The 19,730-nt window shown below is 41.1% G+C and overlaps 1 protein-coding gene across 3 annotated transcripts in view; it reads right to left on the reverse strand.

Moving 5' to 3' along the window:
• Positions 1 to 3,966, reverse strand: part of uhrf2 (ubiquitin-like with PHD and ring finger domains 2, E3 ubiquitin protein ligase) — a 54,852-nt gene extending 50,886 nt beyond the window's left edge. Inside the window, exons 1-2 of one of the 3 annotated variants that reach the window (XM_018093102.2) lie at positions 3,878 to 3,966; positions 2,723 to 2,896 (exon numbers count right to left, since the gene is read on the reverse strand). In XM_018093102.2, the coding sequence (XP_017948591.1) occupies positions 2,723 to 2,875 (153 nt within the window). In that variant the 5' untranslated portion in view covers positions 2,876 to 2,896; positions 3,878 to 3,966. Of the gene's footprint in view, positions 1 to 2,722; positions 3,542 to 3,877 lie in introns of those variants that run through there. The other 2 variants (XM_012962756.3, NM_001102774.1) reach the window with 2 other exon arrangements.
• Positions 3,967 to 19,730: the final 15,764 nt, after the last annotated feature.

Consider the following 19,730-nt stretch of genomic DNA (forward strand, 5'->3'; position numbering starts at 1 on the left):
CAGGGACCAGCATGGCTGCCTACACTTTAAATTAAGCAAAAACCTGGATTAGTAAAATAAAGTTTAGTATAGGAAATAAGAATGCATGCAATTACATAGGACCTATTTTTAAAAAAATATTTATACCCCATTTACCCTAATTTATAATGTGTATAAAACATGCATGTTGTATTTGGTCTGTCAGCACATAAGTGACATGTTTTCTTCCAAAACTAAAAAATAATACTGAAGAATTCAGATTACCCAACACAAAGCAGTACTATAACTACAAGACCAAAACATGCTGTAATGTTAGGGGGCGGTTTGCTATTCAATGCCATATGCCTTTCATTAAATGTGCAGACTGAAAGTAAAAAAAAAAAAAATAGACTACTGAGCTGCAAGGCAAATATGTCTAACCTTACTGGCAAATATCATTTGGTGTGTATTGTACATTTCATAGGTGGTCATTTAATATGAAGTGCTAAATATGAAAATATGATTCTTGATTATAGACTAATTGGTATAAAAGCCTGTGGACAGATTTAGGCATATATTACACACCACCACTGAAAACAGCAGTTTACCAGAAAATGACTGGTAAAAGTGTTGCTAATGGCGCAAATATCTTTTTTTCTATTCAGAAAGAAGCTTCATTAATTAATTAGGTAACTGATTGTAATACAGAAGAACACAGAACAGCGTTACGAAAGTACACACCAATATATGTATGCAAAAATAAACATATTTGTAAAATGTCTTAGTTAGGCTGCAAACAATCTAGTTTTGTGGTCCTAGAAAATATATAAACTTGTCCTGCTATTGGAAACTCTGTTTACGGATACATTTAAGAAATGGTACAATAGTTTAAGGTTTTTACTTTTATTTAGTGACAAGCCTTTGACACAGAAAAGCCTGAGCAAATACACTGTTAAATTATACCACTCAGGCCCTATCCGACTTTTTTTTAGCAAGCTTTGTTCAGAAAGACGAGTCACATGGCGGAGACGGCCACGGCTTAGTGGCTTCTCGGTGGGCAGTGCTGCAATCTGCACATTTCCACCAAAATAAAGGGTAAAGATGGAAATTAAAAGACACTAATGAGGTAAAGACAAGTGTCATGGCTGCAATTAATTAAAACAATTGCATAAATTAGCCCATTATGTCACAATGGCACAAGAAAACAAAAGCTTGTTTAAATGCAGTTCAGTATTTTATAGAACAGTGTTATTGCACAGTAATTAAATAAAACATTTACGTCACCCTGTCTCATTCTAAGAAGAATGCAATTGAGTTTAAAGCATATAGTGAATAAACTGCATGTTATTACGGGATTTTTATTCCGACATATTGAATTAGAAATCTGAATATTAACTCAACATTGCACCCACACATCAAAACACAGGGAAAGAAAGCCACTGGGAAAGACTGTACATTTACAGAATAAATATCAGGATAGTATTAAATGAGAAGTGAGGCATTAAATTACTGCTAATATAAAATGTATTCTGTACAAAGCTCCGGCATAGCGAAGCAAACGATGCCTCTGTATTGACTAGGATTTAGCAGTAACAGTTGAAAGAGATGAAAAAAATAAGAATATGCACCACATTTATTCGGCTGAAAGGCTTTATTTACCATGTGAGCTATTCTCCATGTAGATATTGGCTTTAGTGTAGCAAGGAAAGAAAGACGCAGCCTATTTTGCAGGCCTGTGAACGACTAGCAAACTAGAGTGTCTAAATGCTAGGGTACTGTAGGCCTTGTCCAGAAAGACTGCAGTAGACACAAACAACAAAACTGAATAACCATGCCTGAAGAAGGGGATCTAAGTCGTGTCACAGATTCATATTAACCAAGCCATCAAAGGGCTCAACTTGGGTTATCCTTCTATTTACTTTTATGGCCGAAGTCCTATGTACTTCATCCAAACAATGCAAGAAATTGACTTCACGAGAGCATATAACGATTTTAAAGGTTAAAGGTAAAGCTTGGTTGTGCAACTACTTCCTGCAGAACAAACTTTGAGCACGCTGCGCATTTACAGAACAAGGCACCATAAAGGTGATACAGGAACAGGAAGGTTTTCAATTTACCAATGTTAGTTAACTAATTGGGGTGCAAGAAAAATACAAAACTGAGTACTACTATGGACAGATGGTGATATCAATAACCAATAGAATATCTAATATCTATACCCAATGCACAAATTTAGCCCTTGAGGTTTGGATTTTAAAAAATCTTTAATATTTCTGCATCTGGTGTGGTTTGAGCAGAGAAAAAAAAAAGTGTCTGACCTATGGGCGCTCCTAGTTTCCTGTGTGTGTTTAAGGGTCTATAGTGCCACATTAAGGGGGTGGAGGAAGTAAAACTAGTTTGAAGAGGGTTGAGTGCATGAGGCAAAGTTGCACAGCACTGTTTTCCTGCGGATCTTCCAAGGCTAAGTTCAGCAAAGCCCCCTGCATTTGTTCCAGGGCCCTTAAGCATGAACCATGAGCACTGCAAACCAAAACAGTCCTATTGACAGACCACCCCCCTCCCCCAGCTCTAGCCTGTCACTCAGTGAAGGAATGCAACCTTCCAGCCTCCTGCAGCTTCGGGACTACAACTCCCATCATCCTCCTACATTCTAAGGAGATAAGTATAGTGGCAATATCAGTACCAAAGAGTAGTTGTAGAGGAGCTAGGCAAAGCCCAGCAGATGCGGGTAAGGAGTCAAATGCACAGATGGCTGGGGCTTTACCTGTTTGCCCCGGTAGAAGAGCCTTTGCCTGTCTGGTGTCACGTTGAAGCTCTCCTGGATCTTCAGCCTCAGGCTCTCAATTTTGGTAAGCCGCGACAGGTCATCTATGGTCTGGGTCTCGGTGCCGTCTATGGTTCGGACCTGGATCCACATTGTGGCGCTGCCCACTTACCACTAGTGGAGAGGAAATATAAAAGCACCAGTTTTATCCGTGCAATCGTCCTTTGCCCTTCTTAATAATAAAGCTTGCGATAAAAAAAAAATCTAAGATAATGGCAGATGAGCCAACAAAAGAGAATTAAAAAAAATCGCAGGTAAGGCGCTTGGCAGGGATGAGGGTGGGCAAGCAGCACCGAGTCCGCCGCTAATGTGTCGTTGTCTCGCTGAGGGGATTCTTAATGTTGTTTTGGATCTATTTTTACAAGGAATAAGAAGCCATGTCTAAGCTGCAAAGGGAGTGTTTACTAGGAAACTGCTTCTCACATGGGGGGTCACGGCGCCAAGCTAAAATCTCGCGAAATAAAGCGGAAAGGCGGCTGGGCTGGCTCTGGTTAAAGAGACAGGGAAAGGAGAATGGAAGCTTGAAAGCTTCACGCCCTCTGCTGGAGAAAGTGCCCATAGCATCCCCTCTGTCAGCCGTGTGGCATGTTGCCTGTTCGCTGATGCATGCTGGATAATACCACTAAGCTGCTCGCACTTGTACAACACGCGTCCACTTTCACTTCGGCAATGTTACGACTTTTAAGTTGAAAGAGTTCGGGAGAGTCACAATGTATATTCTCATTACCAGGGCTGGTTTTATTAACGTGACGCGGAATAACAATGACTATAAAAATTAGCAGTATGATTGTTATAAAGCGCAAGCGGGATTGGCTCAGGGGGAAGAGCAGCCTTCCCTCACTCGTGCTTCCTCGTCTTCCCACACCGCCTGCAATCCCACCTCTTCCTAGAGATAAGAAGGCGCGAATTTGTCCCAAGTTCCCATTGCAGAGGCTTTGGATTCGATTTGTTCTATTGCTAAAAATAAAAATAGGCCCCAGCCCCCCCCCATAACTTTGTAGCGTCTTTGGGGGTAATGTCCCTGGTGCTACATTCCCCCTGGTCCCAAACTTTATACAGGGCCCCACCTGCCCATGGCAGAACCTAACACATTACCTGCAGCAGTGTTTTGTCCCTCAGTGCAGTCACACCTCCTGCCCCCTGGCATACATCCCAACATTTGAAAAAATGCAAAGAGGGACAAAAAGAAAAGGCGTGCGTAGCGTGGCAAAGTCTTTTTGACCATGCCTGTTTTCGTGACCACACCCCTAAATACTGCTCCCATTTTACAAAATTTGGCAGGTTATTTAAAGTTTTAACACATTTCTGGGGATTTTGGAGTCTTGTTTTATGTGTTAATACAGTTTTGCTTAAAAAAAAAAAAAAAGGTGAAATTGCCCTTTAAAGGAGAAGGAAAAGTAAAAACTAAGTACCAGTAAGCTTTATCAGAAAGGTATATGTAAATACAACCATAAGCACTTACAGTAATGCTGCACTGAGTCCTCTATCAAAAGAAACACTGGATTTCTTGTCGCTTTTTTGTAAACATGATGTTCCAGTAAGAACTCCCTCCCCTCTCCCTTAGGAATGTGTGATCAGTGCTACAACAACTAGGAAGGAATGAAGCTACTTAAAATGGCAGCTGCTATCTCAAGCAAATGGAGAAAGCTTCGAAAGCTGCTTACTCAGGAATAGTTATGGTTTCTGCAGAATAAATATAGTTCTAGGTGGCACTAATGTGGCAAATCTATTGGAAAAAAATGCCAAAATTACTTTCCTTCTCCTTTAAGCTGCAAGTCTCAGTTCCCCCCCCAAGAGACCTATTTAGCTAATTAGTTACAATTGTATTTAAGTCAAGGTGTTGCCTGTTGAGTTTTCTGGGCTCTCTGCCAAAAGCCTCCTCATCTAATTAAGAGAAACATTGTATCTTTTTAAGCATTCAGTGCAGGAGATCTAAGAGAAATAAGGGATTTTCCAGTAAGAATACAGGACTGCGGGCTGAGCTGTTAAAATTGGTGCTGTCCCACAAAAATTAGGACAGTTGGGAGGTATGCCCTGGTAGTTATGCCACTGAACCCCAAACACTGAAAAGGCCTAAAACCAGTAACATAACTGTGAGTAACATAACTGCCCAGTGCAATCTTTGTGCTGGATTCGAGTGCGATTACACCTGAGTCCGCACCCCCTGTAGTTTCACCACTGCCTAAAACACACCCAAATTACCCCAGAAAACCGGAAGGATTGGGATACCTGGGGAGCTGTGTGGCAAGACACATCTGAAACACAAAAGCACTGGGTTGGCATCACTGTTATTGAAGATAACAAAGAAGAGAGGCTAATATTTTTCCCAGAAAAGGTGGTGATCTTGAGAAATGTGCAAAATGATATATAGACTGATTGTACAACTGTTTGTCTTTAATTTTACACTATATAGGTCCTATAAAAATTGGGCTATACTTGAACCCCATTTATTTTGGATAACTCACAGACTGTTAAAGAGTTAAAGTAGAAGTTACTGGGCCCAGCAGCAAAACAAAGGGGGGCCCTCATTATATATTAAAAACTGCTTATAGTTAGACCCTGGTGGGTGGATTGGTTGATCTTCTCAACATAACCTTCTGTAGAGATATGTATTATAGGCTTAGCTAAATGGTAATTTTTATGATACTCTGCATGTGGTATTTTATTTACTTAGAGAAAGCATATCATATAGTTGACACCACAGATCCTTTTTAAAACAAGGGCATCTTATCTGCCTGTCTCAGAAGGTAAAAGTAAAATGTAGAAAGAAAGAAAATGCACAGATAGTAAAATATAAAGAAAAGTTGCATTTAAGTGGTATTGTAACTCTTATTCCTAGCATCATACCCTCATTCTGTTCACCAGGACCCATCTTGATATTTCCTACCACTAGTGCAGAGATTAGAATACATTTCTATTAAAATTAGGGCTCTTATACATGGGCATTTTTGTGTGTTTTAGATGCACGTTTGAGACGCAGGTTTGAGTGCACAGTAACACATCAGCTAAATGATTCCATTATCTTCTGTATTCATGAGTGTTCAGGGTTGCATTTTATTTAATTATTTAAATGCAACATGCCGCATTTTCTTGTGATTAATAACAGAGGTCTTTTCACTCAGGTATGGTAAAGCTTTCTGCAGAATAATTGTGTTTGGTTGAACACCCCAACATACTGTTCTTCGACTTATTCTTCCACTTCTTATTCTTAGTGTCCTCCATTTTCTCAACGCTACTCCTCCTACAGTTTTAGGGGTACAACACCCAAACTCTCCACACTTCTTCGCCCTATAGCGGAGCAGGTTGCTTGTGCTTTTCTTTGGATGACCCCCAAAGTGGGAGGGGCCAACAACAGCCAATCAGATTTCACCTATTGATTTTTATTGGTTTGAAGCCAGAGTTCCCAAACTTTGACTTTCAGTCACTGGGTAACTATGCATTCAAGTTTTTTTTTTTTTTTTTTTAAACAAACAGTGAAGTGGGAGGGGCCAATAACAGCCAATCAAATTTCACCTATTGACTTTTATGGGGAAATTGAAACTGCTGCCGATCTTACAGCTTTGAGGCTACCCAAACTTGAATCACATAGTCATAGGGTCAGCCTGAATGAAAATATGATGATTGTTGGATGCCCAAAAGTGGGCGGAGCTGTGATCAGATTTTAGCTATTGACTTGCTGCCATTCTCACAGTAATAACACCAGAGTCCCCAAACTTTGCAGGGTTAGGCACCAGGTAACTGCAGTTCAAGGTTAGAAAAAGTGGGTAGAGCCACCAACAGCCAATCAGATTGACTTTTATTGGTTTGATGCCAGAGTTCCCAAACTATGCACAGTCAGTCACTGGGTGATTACGTATTCAAGTTGGGTTTTTTTTAAGTGGGCGGAGCCACAAAGAGCCAATTAGATTTTACCTTTTGACTTTCAATGGGAAAATTCAACCTGTTGCCATTCTCACAGGATTAACACCAGGATCCCCAAACTTTTCACAGTTGGTCACTAGGGGACTGCAGGTTTAGTTTTGAAAAAGTGGGCAGAGCCACTAACAGCCAATCAGATTTCACCTATTACATTTAATTGGTTTGATGCCAGGGTTCCCAAGCTTTGACTTCTTAGCCAAGGTTAGAAAATGTGGGGGGGCCGCCAAAAGCCAATCACATTTCTTTCATTGTTTTCAGTGGGGAAATTTGCAGACATTTTCACATGTTTAATGTCAGGGTCCCCAAACTCTGCACAGTTTGTCACTGGGTGACTATGTTCCAAGTTTAGAAAAGTGGGTGGGGCCCACAACAGCCAATTAGATTTCACCTATAGACTTCAGATGGATACATTTAAACTGCTGCCATTCTTTAAATATTAATACTACTACTAAGGTCCCCAAACTTTGCAGAGCTAGTCACCAGGTAACTGCGGTTAAGAGTTAGAAAAAGTGGGTGGGGCCACCAACAGCCAATCAGATTTTAACTTTTGATTTTAAATGGGTAAATTCAACCTGCTGCCATTCTCACAGTATTAACACCAGGGCCACTAGTGAACTAGATTTTTAGGTTTTAAAAAAAAGTGGGTGGAGCCATCAACAGCCAATCAAACTTTACCTATTGAATATTTTTTTGTTAAATTAAAAATGCTGCCTTTCTCACTCTATTTATGCCAGGGTGCCCACTGTTTGTCACTGGGTGACTATGTTTCAAGTTTAGAAAAGTGGGTGGGGCCAACAACAGCCAATTAGATTTCACCTATAGACTTCAGGTGTTTAAACTTAAACTGCTGCCATTCTTTAAATATTAATACTAAGGTCCCCAAACTTTGCAGAGCTAGTCACCAGGTAACTGCGGTTCAGAGTTAGAAAAAGTAGGTGGAGCCACCAACAGCCAATCAGATTTTAACTATTTTCAGTGGGGAAATTCAACCTGCTGCCATTCAGACACTATTAAAACCAGGGTCCCCAAAACTTTGCACAGTGGTTTTTACTATATAACTGTGGTTCAAGTTTAGAAAAAGTGGGCGGGGCCAACAACAGATCAGATTTCATTCAGTGACTTCACGTTTTTCAACCCAACATGAAGTTTGTTCTCAAACTTCCCTTTCTAGTTATAGAATGCTAGCTTGCACTAATGTGGCTAATTTATTGGCAGTACAATGCCAACAGGACTTTCCTTCTCTTTTAAACACAATTTTCTGTGATCCAAATATTTTTTTTGACACAATAAAGAGTAATATAATAATATAATTATAATATATAATAATATAATGAGTATTTTGTATGTTTGATACACTTGGATCTAAAGTATCAAAATGCTTTAGATCCAAGTGTATCAAACATACAAAATACTCAATAACATTTAAAGAGAGGGGCAGTGAGTTAGCATTCATCACTCTAGTGGTCTTTAATGCTTTTGTGCTAATAAACATTTTTCACTAATTTATATATAAATATGTCCATCAAGTTCATCCTCAGGAAGTTGCTGATTAAGCCCCTTCAGACTTCAGGTGCATGCACAGTCAAAGATGACCCATGGTCTTGGACAAGTATGTATGCTTCAGGTCACTGATCTAAGGTCCATGCTGGAAAGGAAGCAATGCTTTCAAAGACTGGGCAAGTGATAGTGATAACATGTGGAAAGGCACAATAAGGGGCAGATTTATCAAAATGTGAGTTTAGAGGTTAACACATAAAAACTTACACACTTTCTGTTTATTCCTATGGAATTTTTAGAGGCATATTTATCAAATTAACTTTCACCTATTGAAAAATACACTTCTAAAACCCCATAGGAATGAATAGAACATGGGTCAGTTATGTATTAATCTCTAAACTCACATTTTGATCAATCTTTTCCTTTATTGAAAATATTAAAGTGTAAAGATTGAATATTTATGCAAACTATTATTTTTTTTTTTTTTTTTAACTTTTAAAACTTTCTAAAAATTAATTTTCAGCCAGAGAAACAGATACATACACATGCAAAAACATTAACAGGGTACACCTTACCCTAAAAATGATGTTAAATATATCACAGCACTTTTGACCTTTAAATATCTCACTGAGGTGGACACAATTGTCAGTTTTCTGTGAATGCTCGATAAACCAGAACATATTTGGCAGAGATTTTACATCATTCACATCAATTCCTATCAATAAAGCTGCATATTTGATGTAATTATACAGGTAGCTGCAATGTTTTTCTTGTTTAATTCCTCCTCACATCACTTTTACATTATTATTTGTATTTTTACATATATTAATGTTTCATTTGCTGTACACAGTTATGGTGTAATGTGTTTTATGTAAGTTAGCTATATAAAAAAAAGTAAATATCCGGATAAATTTTCATAAGGCGCATTTACTATCGGTACTGCTAAAGGGTGATAATGATTTCTCCATTTAGGATATATATATATATATATATACACTAATATTCTAGCTTACTGCTTTATACATTTGATAAATTAGCTACTTTACAAATACATTTGCTTTTAAGTTTATATGCAAGTTTTCTAGGGTATAATGGTCACTTACTCGACTTTGGAATGCTGACTAAACCTTTCAGTGGTTTCTAGCACCCCACCCATACTGGGTTAATTAATAAGGATATTAATAAACTGCATATTGTAGATGGTATTGCTAAAAAATTATGTATGCAGTTCTCTCTGTCATCCCATGTGATGCATCAGTATGTGCCTTATGCACTAGCAAAAGGAGATTCTGAATATGTATTTGGATAGAGTACAGTTAACTGTCAATAGATACAATATCCTAGCTCCTAGAATCACACACAGACATCATTTTGACACCAAGCCCAGAAATGACAACACTACATCACAGAAAATGTGATCACAATTGCATCTGATTCACGCTGAAGCACAAGCACAATTGATTGCTTTTTAATGCATTAAAAAAGAAGGGGGTTATAAAGCCAATTTTACTCTGTCTCTTTCTATAAGAGATAAGAGCCAGAATCGAAGCTATATGAATGGAGAACACCTTTTTAAGTCTGTAATAGTGGGGAAACCCAATGAATCTCTAAATGGCTTTAGTGCTTGTAGGGAGAGGTAAGTCTTGAACTGCAGAGATTCAATCCATTTCAAACCTTTCCTGGGAGGAGCTTGGCATAAAGGAATTCTTTCTCACATAAGATAGAACTTCATGTACCTGGGCTCTGTGATTGATATGTGTTGGAACCAGCAGGGCAACGAAGTCCAAGGCTCTGACCCCCAGAATTTCTCCCCAGTTCCTAAAGATGAAGCAGGCTGCTTGGTAGGGAGTCAGGGAGGTAAGAAAACTTTTGTGTGGCTGCAAGCTACCTCCCGCTCAAAATCATCCTCCATCGGGCCTGCTGTGATTAGATAGATAAATCTTTGGAGAAGACCAAGCTATTGTAAATGATCATTAATGAATTCCTGGAAGACAGGTGGGCATTGCAGAATCCAAAGGGCATTACCCAGTACTCACAGTGCCCAACTCTGGTGTTAAAGGCTGGCTTTTGTTCATTACCATTATGAATCAGATTATAAGCCACGCTGAGGTCAGTTTAGTATAGATCCTTGCTGATTTTAGTTTTAGGTCCAAAGGATATTGGTTCTTTGTAGGAGAGACTTATGTCCGGATAAACCCATCTTGGAGATTGTCTTGAATGCACTACTTTATAACCTTTGTTTCAGAAGGGGACAGCAGGTAGATTTGGCCACTACGAGGCATCAAAGGATATCAGCAGGGCAATCCTAGGACTGATAAAGTGGAAGAGTTTAAGCAGACTTTTTATTGAAAAAATCGTCAAAGTCTTTAAACCAACCAAGGCAACTGGCAGTAGTAAGGAAATTACAGACAGTTCTTGAAGCAATATGAACTCCTCCAGGACATTTGGTTTCAAGACCAGTCTGCTGGAGGATTATATAAGTGGAGGTATTGAAAATCTAGAACCTCTGGAGCTGAAGGGCAATTTATAATAATGAAAGCAGGAATCGATCAGTGATTTTAGGGGCAGAAGGTTCAATACCACCCAGAAGAGACTACCCCGTTCCACCTAAGCATTGGAATTTCCCTGCTTTAGATGCAGACAAGGTGAGCTTTGCCTATAATGTAGAGGCACTAAACCGCAAAAAATCTCCAGAGCTTTTTCTGTTCTGACCTTCATCTGGTGACCTTTTTAAATGTGGGGCCAAGATGGGTTGTAATCTCCTGTTACATTTTTATTTGCCTGTCATTCTCTAAGGCGAATCTCTACTTTGATTCTAAGATCTATGGATACCTTTCAGTTTTTCAGACAATCCCATCCAACAGGTCGCAAAATAGGCTTTGTAATTCCAGCCAGTCCCTGAAGCCAGTCTTAAAAATGTGAACTGCAGAAAGGTTCGTTGTCATGGTTATGTATGATTGTGCCTATTATTAAGTGCCCTTTTGGTATGAAATGCATTAGGCCGCACAGATGTTATAAACAAATAAACTTTTTTATTATATTTTTGTGGCCTTTGTGGATTCCTGGAGTGCCCATTGCCTGTTTTTGCTTTGCAATGGTTCACCACTCAGTTGCACATTTTTGCTCAGAGTAATTATTTTAAATAATTTAAAAAGGGTAAGTGAACATAGTTCTAACATTCACACATAATGAAGTTGCTAGGGATTTAATGTCTGTAAATGCACCTAAATATTTAGTACACAGTACTAAATACTAAGTACTTTGTGTGTGTGCAAATAATGACTATATATTTCTTATAGTAGCTGGTTAACTTTAGAGTGTATACAGTATTTGTCTGAGAGCTAAAAATTGGTCATTGCTATATTGTGGGTCATCTGCTGTGCATTTGTGTCCTTCTAAGAAAATCTGTTTTTTATTTACGGATCTGATCTGTGTTCTGCTACTGGCCAAAATAAAAGCCACTTTCTCATTAAAGAAACTAGCTGTTGTCAGAATAACTCTGCATAATGGGAAAATTTCTATATATGTCCAATTTAGAGAGAGGTTTTGAGCGCATAACATCGTTTTCTCTGTATTTTCCATGCCTTTAGAGAGTAATCTGCATCTCTAGAACTAGAATATATTGTCCTTTCCATTTCAGGTAGTACTAAATGACCTCCAGCCAGCACATCATCATGGGGCATGCACATAATGAACAAGAGTCCCACCTTGCTCTTAAGGTGTATGTGCATAGTGCACAAACTGAGACTTGCTCATTATGCAAATATGTTCTCTAATGTGGGGTGCCTAGCACTGTCTCGGGAGCTTTTCTGCAGAAAAAGTTTTTCCCTTTCATAGTATGAGCTCTGTCAGCCTCTACTTGTTGTCTACTTAGATTTTGTTCAAGCATTAGATACGGTATGACACAGAAGGTTAATAAATATTGGTAAACAAAAAAAATTCCAATTGGACCATTGTTGGAAATAGAAAATCAGAAAATTTGGGACCCGTACAAGTTTATATGGCCTCACCATATACACAAGTACACAGTACTAACATTCGGCTTTTCACTCTTCTGTGCATGCACAAGCTAAGTGATGACAGAAGAAGAGGATTGCTCTTTCGCCGCTACCCCATGCTGGTCCAGGGTATAAGGAAAGTGATTACAATCACTGGGGGGTGGCTAACATTTTGGCATCCCCTAGTGATTGTACCTTTACTTCTCCTTTAAACAGCTGATGTTACTCTATAATAAGCAATTTATATAAATAGTTCTATTAATTAATGTTCTAATTAACAGTCAGTTTATTGGAGGGTCAGTGGAGTTTGCCCTAAGTTTAAACTCTTCACTCCTTCCTGACTCTGCTCTGCGCTATAATTGCTTGATATGTAAGTTATGTGACGGAAGTTGCATAAGTTCATTTGAAAGTAATGTAGGTTTTTGCATAAGTTACTGTGTATTGTGACTACTTGGAGTAAGGTTCTCAGTGGGGTCCCTTAGGATTCTGTACTGGGTCCAATTTTGTTTAACTTGTTCGTTAATGACTTAGGATAGTTTATTACAAGTATGTATCAGTGTTTGCAGATGACACAAAACTCTGCAGCTCGATCAATTCTATCCAGGATGTGGCATCCTTGCAGCAAGATCTTGACAATCTACAAACAGGACATTATTGAGTTAGAGAGGTTCCAGAGAAGGGCAATTAAACTGGTAAAGGGTATGGAAAGCCTGTGTTATGAAGAAAGATTGGCCTTGTTAGCATTACATTTGAAAAGTAGAAGGAGGGACAAAAATGTCTGGCGTGCGTAGCGCGGCAAAGTTTTTCAGGCCACGCCACCACTTTATGGCCACCCCCCCCCCAAAACAGGCCCATTTTACAAAACCACACCTGAAAAGCATAACCAGAAGACAGACACGGTGGCCCCAATCATTTTATGACATATTGTGGCCCTAAGGATTTCATTATGCACTGTGGCACCTGTATATCATGACAGACTCATGACAAGACATTGGTAGCCAGGGCCCCCCTAAAACATTGGTAGCCAGGTGTTACGTTTTGAATTGGTGCCAGAGCAGGGACCCCCTATAACATTGCTAGCCAAACCGCCCTGGGCCTCCTAAAACATTGCTGGTTCTCCCCCAGTGTCCCCATACTATGGGCCGCTCCCCACTGCAGCATCCTTCAGTTCCCCCCAGCATCCACCCAACATCCTCCAGCTCACCCCTGCATCCACCCAACATCTTCCAGCTCCCTCCCAATGTCCTCCCCAACATCCTTCAGCTCCCCCCTAGTATCCTTCAGCTCCCCCCTACTATCCTCCAGCTCCCCCCCAGCGTCCTCCCCAATGTCCTTCAGCTCCCCCGCAATGTTCTCCCCAGCTCCCCTTTAGCTTCATCCAGCTCCCCCCAGCGTCATCCCCAATGTCCTTCAGCTCCCCCACAATATCCTCTCCAGCTCCCCCTTAGCTTCCTCCAGCTCCCCCCAGCATCCTCCCCTACATTCTTCAGCTCCCCCCTAGTATCCTCCAGCTCCCCCCAGCGTCCTTCCCAACATCCTTCAGCTCCCCCCTAGTATCCTCCAGCTCCCCCCAGCGTCCTCCCCAACATCCTTCAGCTCCCCCCTAGTATCCTTCAGCTGCCCCCTACTATCCTCCAGCTCCCCCCCAGCGTCCTCCCCAATGTCCTTTAGCTCCCCCGCAATGTTCTCCCCAGCTCCCCTTTAGCTTCATCCAGCTCCCCCCAGCGTCATCCCCAACGTCCTTCAGCTCCCCCACAATGTCCTCTCCAGCTCCCCCTTAGCTTCCTCCAGCTCCCCCCAGCATCCTCCCCAACATTCTTCAGCTCCCCCCAGCGTCCTTCCCAACATCCTTCAGCTCCCCCCTAGTATCCTCCAGCTCCCCCCAGCGTCCTCCCCAACATCCTTCAGCTCCCCCTTAGCTTCCTCCAGCTCCCTCCCAGTGTCCTCCCCAACATCCTTCAGCTCCCCCCTAGTATCCTCCAGCGTCCCCTCTAACATCCTTCAGCTCCCCAGCGCCCCCAGCTGCCCTTTACCGTCTTTCATCCCCCTTCCAGCGTCCTCCCCAACATCCTTCAGCTCCCCCGAAATCTCCTCTCAGCATCCCCCTGCTTCCTGCCGCTCCCCCGCTCCTGCTGCCTGCTTCCTCCGTCTGTGTCCCCCGGCTCTTCTTCTCCCCATGACGTCACACTCTCGGGAGCCACTTCTTCTGCACCGCAGGACATTTACAAGTCAATTCGGGACAGCGTGGCAAAATCGGGACTGTCCCGCGTAAAGCGGGACAGTTGGGAGGTATGTTGTTAGGTATGTTTACACTGGAGAAGAGATGCTTAAGGGGTGATATGATAACTATGTATAAATATATGAGGGGATCATATAATATTCTCTCTATTGCTTTATTTACCAGTAGGTCCTTCCAACTGACACAAGGGCACCCATTCTGATTAGAAGAAAGAAGGTTCCTTCTAAATATTTGTTAATACTGGCTAATACATTATATAGCTTCAAGAAGGGGTTGGATGTCTTTTTAGCAAGGAGGAAATACAAGGTTATGGGAAATAGCTCTCAGTACAAGTTGATCCAGGGATTGCCACCTTGGAGTCAGGAAGGAATTTTTTCCCCCTCCACAGCAAATTAGAGAGGCTTTAGATGGGGTTTTTTGCCTTCCTCTGGATCAACTAGCAGTTAGGCAGGTTATTTAGAGGCATTTAAGTTGGTTGAACTTGATGGATGTGTGTCTTTTTTAAACCTAACTTACTATGTTACTATAATGCCGTGTGGCCCAATTCTCACTGTTATATGAGCATCTCCTACATCAGTGCTGTCCAACTGGCGGCCCCCCCTCTGTGTGGCCCCCCACCTGTCTGGCTGCTTTGATGGCTTACTCTTGTGTAAGCTTTAAATAGTATCAGTACTGTGATTAACTGCCCCCCCCCTGCATGGTTCTCACCTCAGATTCAGCCTGTAATCCCTCTGTATTGTTTAAATATGTAATCCACTGTGTTGTTCACACCTTTTAATCTCTGCATTGTTCACCCCCTGCAGTTTTCACACCTCAGGCTCAGGCTGTAATCACCCCATTGTTCCCCTATTCACACCTCAGGAGCAGTAGAAACCCACAAATAATGAGGTGGTACTGCAATTAAAAAGTTTTTTTAATATATAGTTATTGTGCAGACTGTAGGAGCAGTGCCAGCATTGTGTCACTGTATGCTGCCTGTGTGTGCCATACACACAGGCAGCATAGGGCAAGCAGAGTATGGCACACACAGGCAGGGTAGGGAAGGCAGAGTATGGCACACACAGGCAGAGTAGGGCAGGCAGAGTATGGCACACAAAGGCAAAGTTTGGCACAAACCAGCCAAGAATGGCACACACAGTGAAAGTATGGCACACGCAGGCAGGGTAGGGAAGGCAGAGTATGGCACACACAGGCAGGGTAGGGAAGGCAGAGTATGGCACACACAGGCCAAGTATGGCACAAACCAGCCAAGAATGGCACACACAGTGAAAGTATGGCACGCAGGCAGGGTAGGGCAGGCAGAGTATGGCACACACAGGCAGGGTAGGGAAGGCAGAGTATGGCACACACAAAGGCAGGGTAGGGCAGGCAGAGTATGGCACACACACAGGCAGGGTAGGGAAGGCAGAGTATGGCACACACACAGGCAGGGTAGGGCAGGCAGAGTATAGCAGGTTTTTTGCTGTACTACAACCATTAATATGGGTATGGTCATGTGATAACATGGGTGTGGTTTCAAGTGGGTGCGGTCAAAACTGGCTTCCATTATCGGCCCTCCACCACGTAGGTCGGAAAAATTCCGGCCCTCGGTACAACAGAAGTTGGACAGCACTGTCCTACATGAATGTTCTTGTAGGAGATGCTCATATTACTCAGTAAACAGACCACTATATAAACAGCTGATGTTACTCTATAATAAGCATACCATATAACTAGTGTAATAGTGTAAAGTCAGTCAGTTCATTTGTGGGCAGTGAAATTTACCTTAAAGGAATACTGTCCGTTAATAGCACTGCTCCTGCAGAATTTTGCACTGAAACTAATTTTTTAAAAGAGCAAAATGATTTTTTAATATTTAATTTTAAAATTTGACATGGGACTAGAGATATTCTTAGTTTCCCAGGTGCCCTCAGCCATGTGACTTGTGCTCTGATGAACATCAGTTTCTCTTTACTGCTGCACTGCAAGTTGGAGTGATGTCACCTCCCTCCCTTCCCCCACAGCATCCGATCACCAGAACAGTGGGAAGGTAGCATGATTACAGCTCCCTGATAGCTCCCCGATAACTTCATTGCTACCTAGTGGTAGATTTCAGAACAAAAGTCCAGCTTACCCAAGGCATGGCTCCTCCACTTACACTGAGTAGGAGAAACAATAGCTTATCTGAAAGCAGTTGTATTGTGCAGTGCTGGCTCTTTCTTAAAGCTCAGAATCAGGCACAATGCATTTCAGAACCTAAGTGGATCCTTAGATTAAGAACTGAGGCACCTAGGGGTCTAAATAAAAAAAAACTGAAGTTCACTGATTTTCTCAGTTAAAAAATAATTTACTTAGGACCTGGATTTGTTTACTATGTATCTCCCTATTACACAGGACCACTGCAAGTCTATTAGTTGTTAAGACATGGATGGGTCTGCTTTAGGATCAGAGTGAGGAACGTTTAAGGGTTGCAAGGAAAGCATTTAAGAAATACAAGTCAGTGGGGACAGAAGCTCCATTGTCGCAGGCGACTAATCTCCCCGCAATGCCATCCCACCGGCTAGAAGGTAAATCGCCAGTGGGATGGCATACACGGTGCCGTGATTTACCAAAGTCGCCAAAGTTTCCTCTCAAGGCAACTTCGGTGACTTCAGCAAATCGTGGCACCACGTATGCCATTCCACCGGCGATTTAAATTCTAGACAGTGGGATGGCATTGTGGGGAGATTAGTTGCCCGCGACAACGGAGCTTCTGTCCCCACTGATTTGTCTTTTTTAAATGCTTTCCTTTCCCTATTACCTGCTTTATTCCTGAATTAAGTCACAAAGGGTGGTTCTTAATGCTTTTAACATTTACTTCTTAAAGGAATAAATTAAGTAACAATTTAATATCAATTTAAACATTCTGTTTTTAATAATGCTCCAATCTATACTCTGAAGGACAGCCCTTAAAGGGCATGTCAACCCCAAAAATAATTTTTTGCATAATAAAAGACAACATAATTCTAAGCAATTTTCCAATACGGAATAATTGAAAATTTGTAGCGTTTTAAAAGTTATTTGTAAATGTAATTGCTATTGAAAGCAGCATTTGCTGAACTCCTGGTTGTTACTTTTTAAACAATGTTGCAACTGTCTCCTCCAGCAAGTCAAGTCTGTCAATCTGCTGCCTTGTGTTTCATTGTTTTAACAGTCAGAGCCCCCAGGGCAGAGAATAGAAAAGGACAGGCAAACACTGCTTTTAATAGCAATTATATATATATATATATATATATATATATATATATATACATTTATATATATATACAAATAAGTCAAAAATCATTACAAATTTGTAATAAATGTATATTGCAAAGCTGCTTAGAATTTTGCTTTCATTTATTAGGCAAAAAATTATATTTTGCGTTGCCTTGTCCTTTAAGAGGAGTTACAATTTGCTTTGTTGCCCCACTTTTTTGTTTTGTTGCCCCACTGTATATTTGTTCTTTGCACCAAACATGAAATGAGATAACATTATGGTTACTATTACCCAGGGGTTCAAGCACTTGCATATTTAATTTATGTTCTGCGTCATAAGAGAACCAGTTTCTGGTTCGCTCCTTTATAACTTTATGAACTTGTTCCCATTTATTATCCTGGCAGTACTGTTGCTCTAATCACTATCTGGGTAATTAAAACCCCCCATTATTATTATTGCCCCAAACTAGTAGCCTTTTCTATGTGCAACAAGAGCTAAGCCTCTTCTTCACTTACATTAAAGAGGTCTATAGCAACCCCTACAATTAATTTGCTGGCCGATTTACTATCTTTGAAAAGCATCACCCATAAGGGTAAAGACACACAGAGCTACTAGTAGCAGCTGCTTGTCATGCCTACAAAAATAGACAATGCTGAAAATGTGTGTGTGTTAGCAAAGGCAATTCTCAATATTGTCTATGATAATTTCTGGCATTTAGTATCCATGACAAGTAGCTGCCACTTAGTAGCTCCGTGTGTCTTTACCATAAAGCTTCAGCTCCATTATTTTCCATAATCACTTCTTCCTTTATATTGGCTTTTAAATCCTGCTTAACACACAGGCATCCCTCTTCCTTTTCTATTGCCTCAGTCAGACTCCTTGCTTTTGTATACATGCATTTAATACTGGTACCAGCATGACAATTTTGCATAGACAACTTGTTGTCCTCCCTATCATTATAAGTACCCCCAACCAAGTCATCTTCCCATTTCCAATTTCTATGCCCGCTACCTCATCTAACCTATTTTTGCAATTACTCACTGCACTCTTTCGCCCTTTAAAAACTTCTCCAACACTCTAGCCATCCCCCAAAGCAGCCCATGCAGGAGGCCCAGACTGGCAATCTGTAAATTCTGGCAAATGCCAGAGGACTGCTGTAAGATGCCATAGAACGTCACTATTTAGTGAAACAGTGGGGGCTGTTTGGGCCTTTTTGTACTTGGAGTGCCAGAGCCTATTATGACTTCCAGACCTGCCTTCCAGACCAAGTCAGTATCTTCTTGGCCCTTCATTGGGAGCACCATGATGTGCCCAAATCAGGCAAAGATCTGCTCAAATGGCCAAACAAGAGTATGGCATATCTATCAGTGATCAATATACTATACAATATTTCTGTCTTTGCTTTATATGGGCTCTTTTTTTTGCAGGCCACATGAAGGACAGTGTATATTTATTTAATGACCCCAGGACTTCTACATGTGAGTAGGGTCCTAGATAAAAAATAAAAACATTTGTTTTGTTTGCATGCTTTACCGTCACCATATAAAATGGTTTATTCCATTTGCTACACACAGTGCAAGGTGCTACATCTGGTGCACAATTTTGCATTTGAAATTGACTGCCATAAGCATGCTCATCTATACTTGAAATGATTTGCTGGTTGCTCCTGCTTTGATTCAAAACGTGTAAGATCCAGTTCACTCTGGCATGCGAATCCTGTATTTTACACCTGCCATCAGTTAGTTATGAGTGAAGGGATACCTCTGCATGCTGTGCTCCTAAAGGTAATGTTTAGCAGGTTACTGTTTGTGGCATGCTATTTTTAGAGGAACAGTTCAATGTAAAAATGAAACTGGGTAAAATAGATAATATTTGCAATATAGTTAGTTAGGCAGAAATGTAATCTATAAAGGTTGGAATGGGCAGATGTCTAACACAGGGGTGCCCAGACCTTTTGGCAAGGCGATCGACTTTGGCTCCTCCCCAAGTACGTATGTGATGCAACGTACGTACGCATACCCCATAAAAGCGCGGCACTTCCGCATTTGCAGGCTTAGACACAGTCCACGGGGGATCGAC

The sequence above is a fragment of the Xenopus tropicalis genome, chromosome 1, assembly GCF_000004195.4.
Source record: "Xenopus tropicalis strain Nigerian chromosome 1, UCB_Xtro_10.0, whole genome shotgun sequence".
Classification (NCBI taxonomy): domain Eukaryota; kingdom Metazoa; phylum Chordata; class Amphibia; order Anura; family Pipidae; genus Xenopus; species Xenopus tropicalis.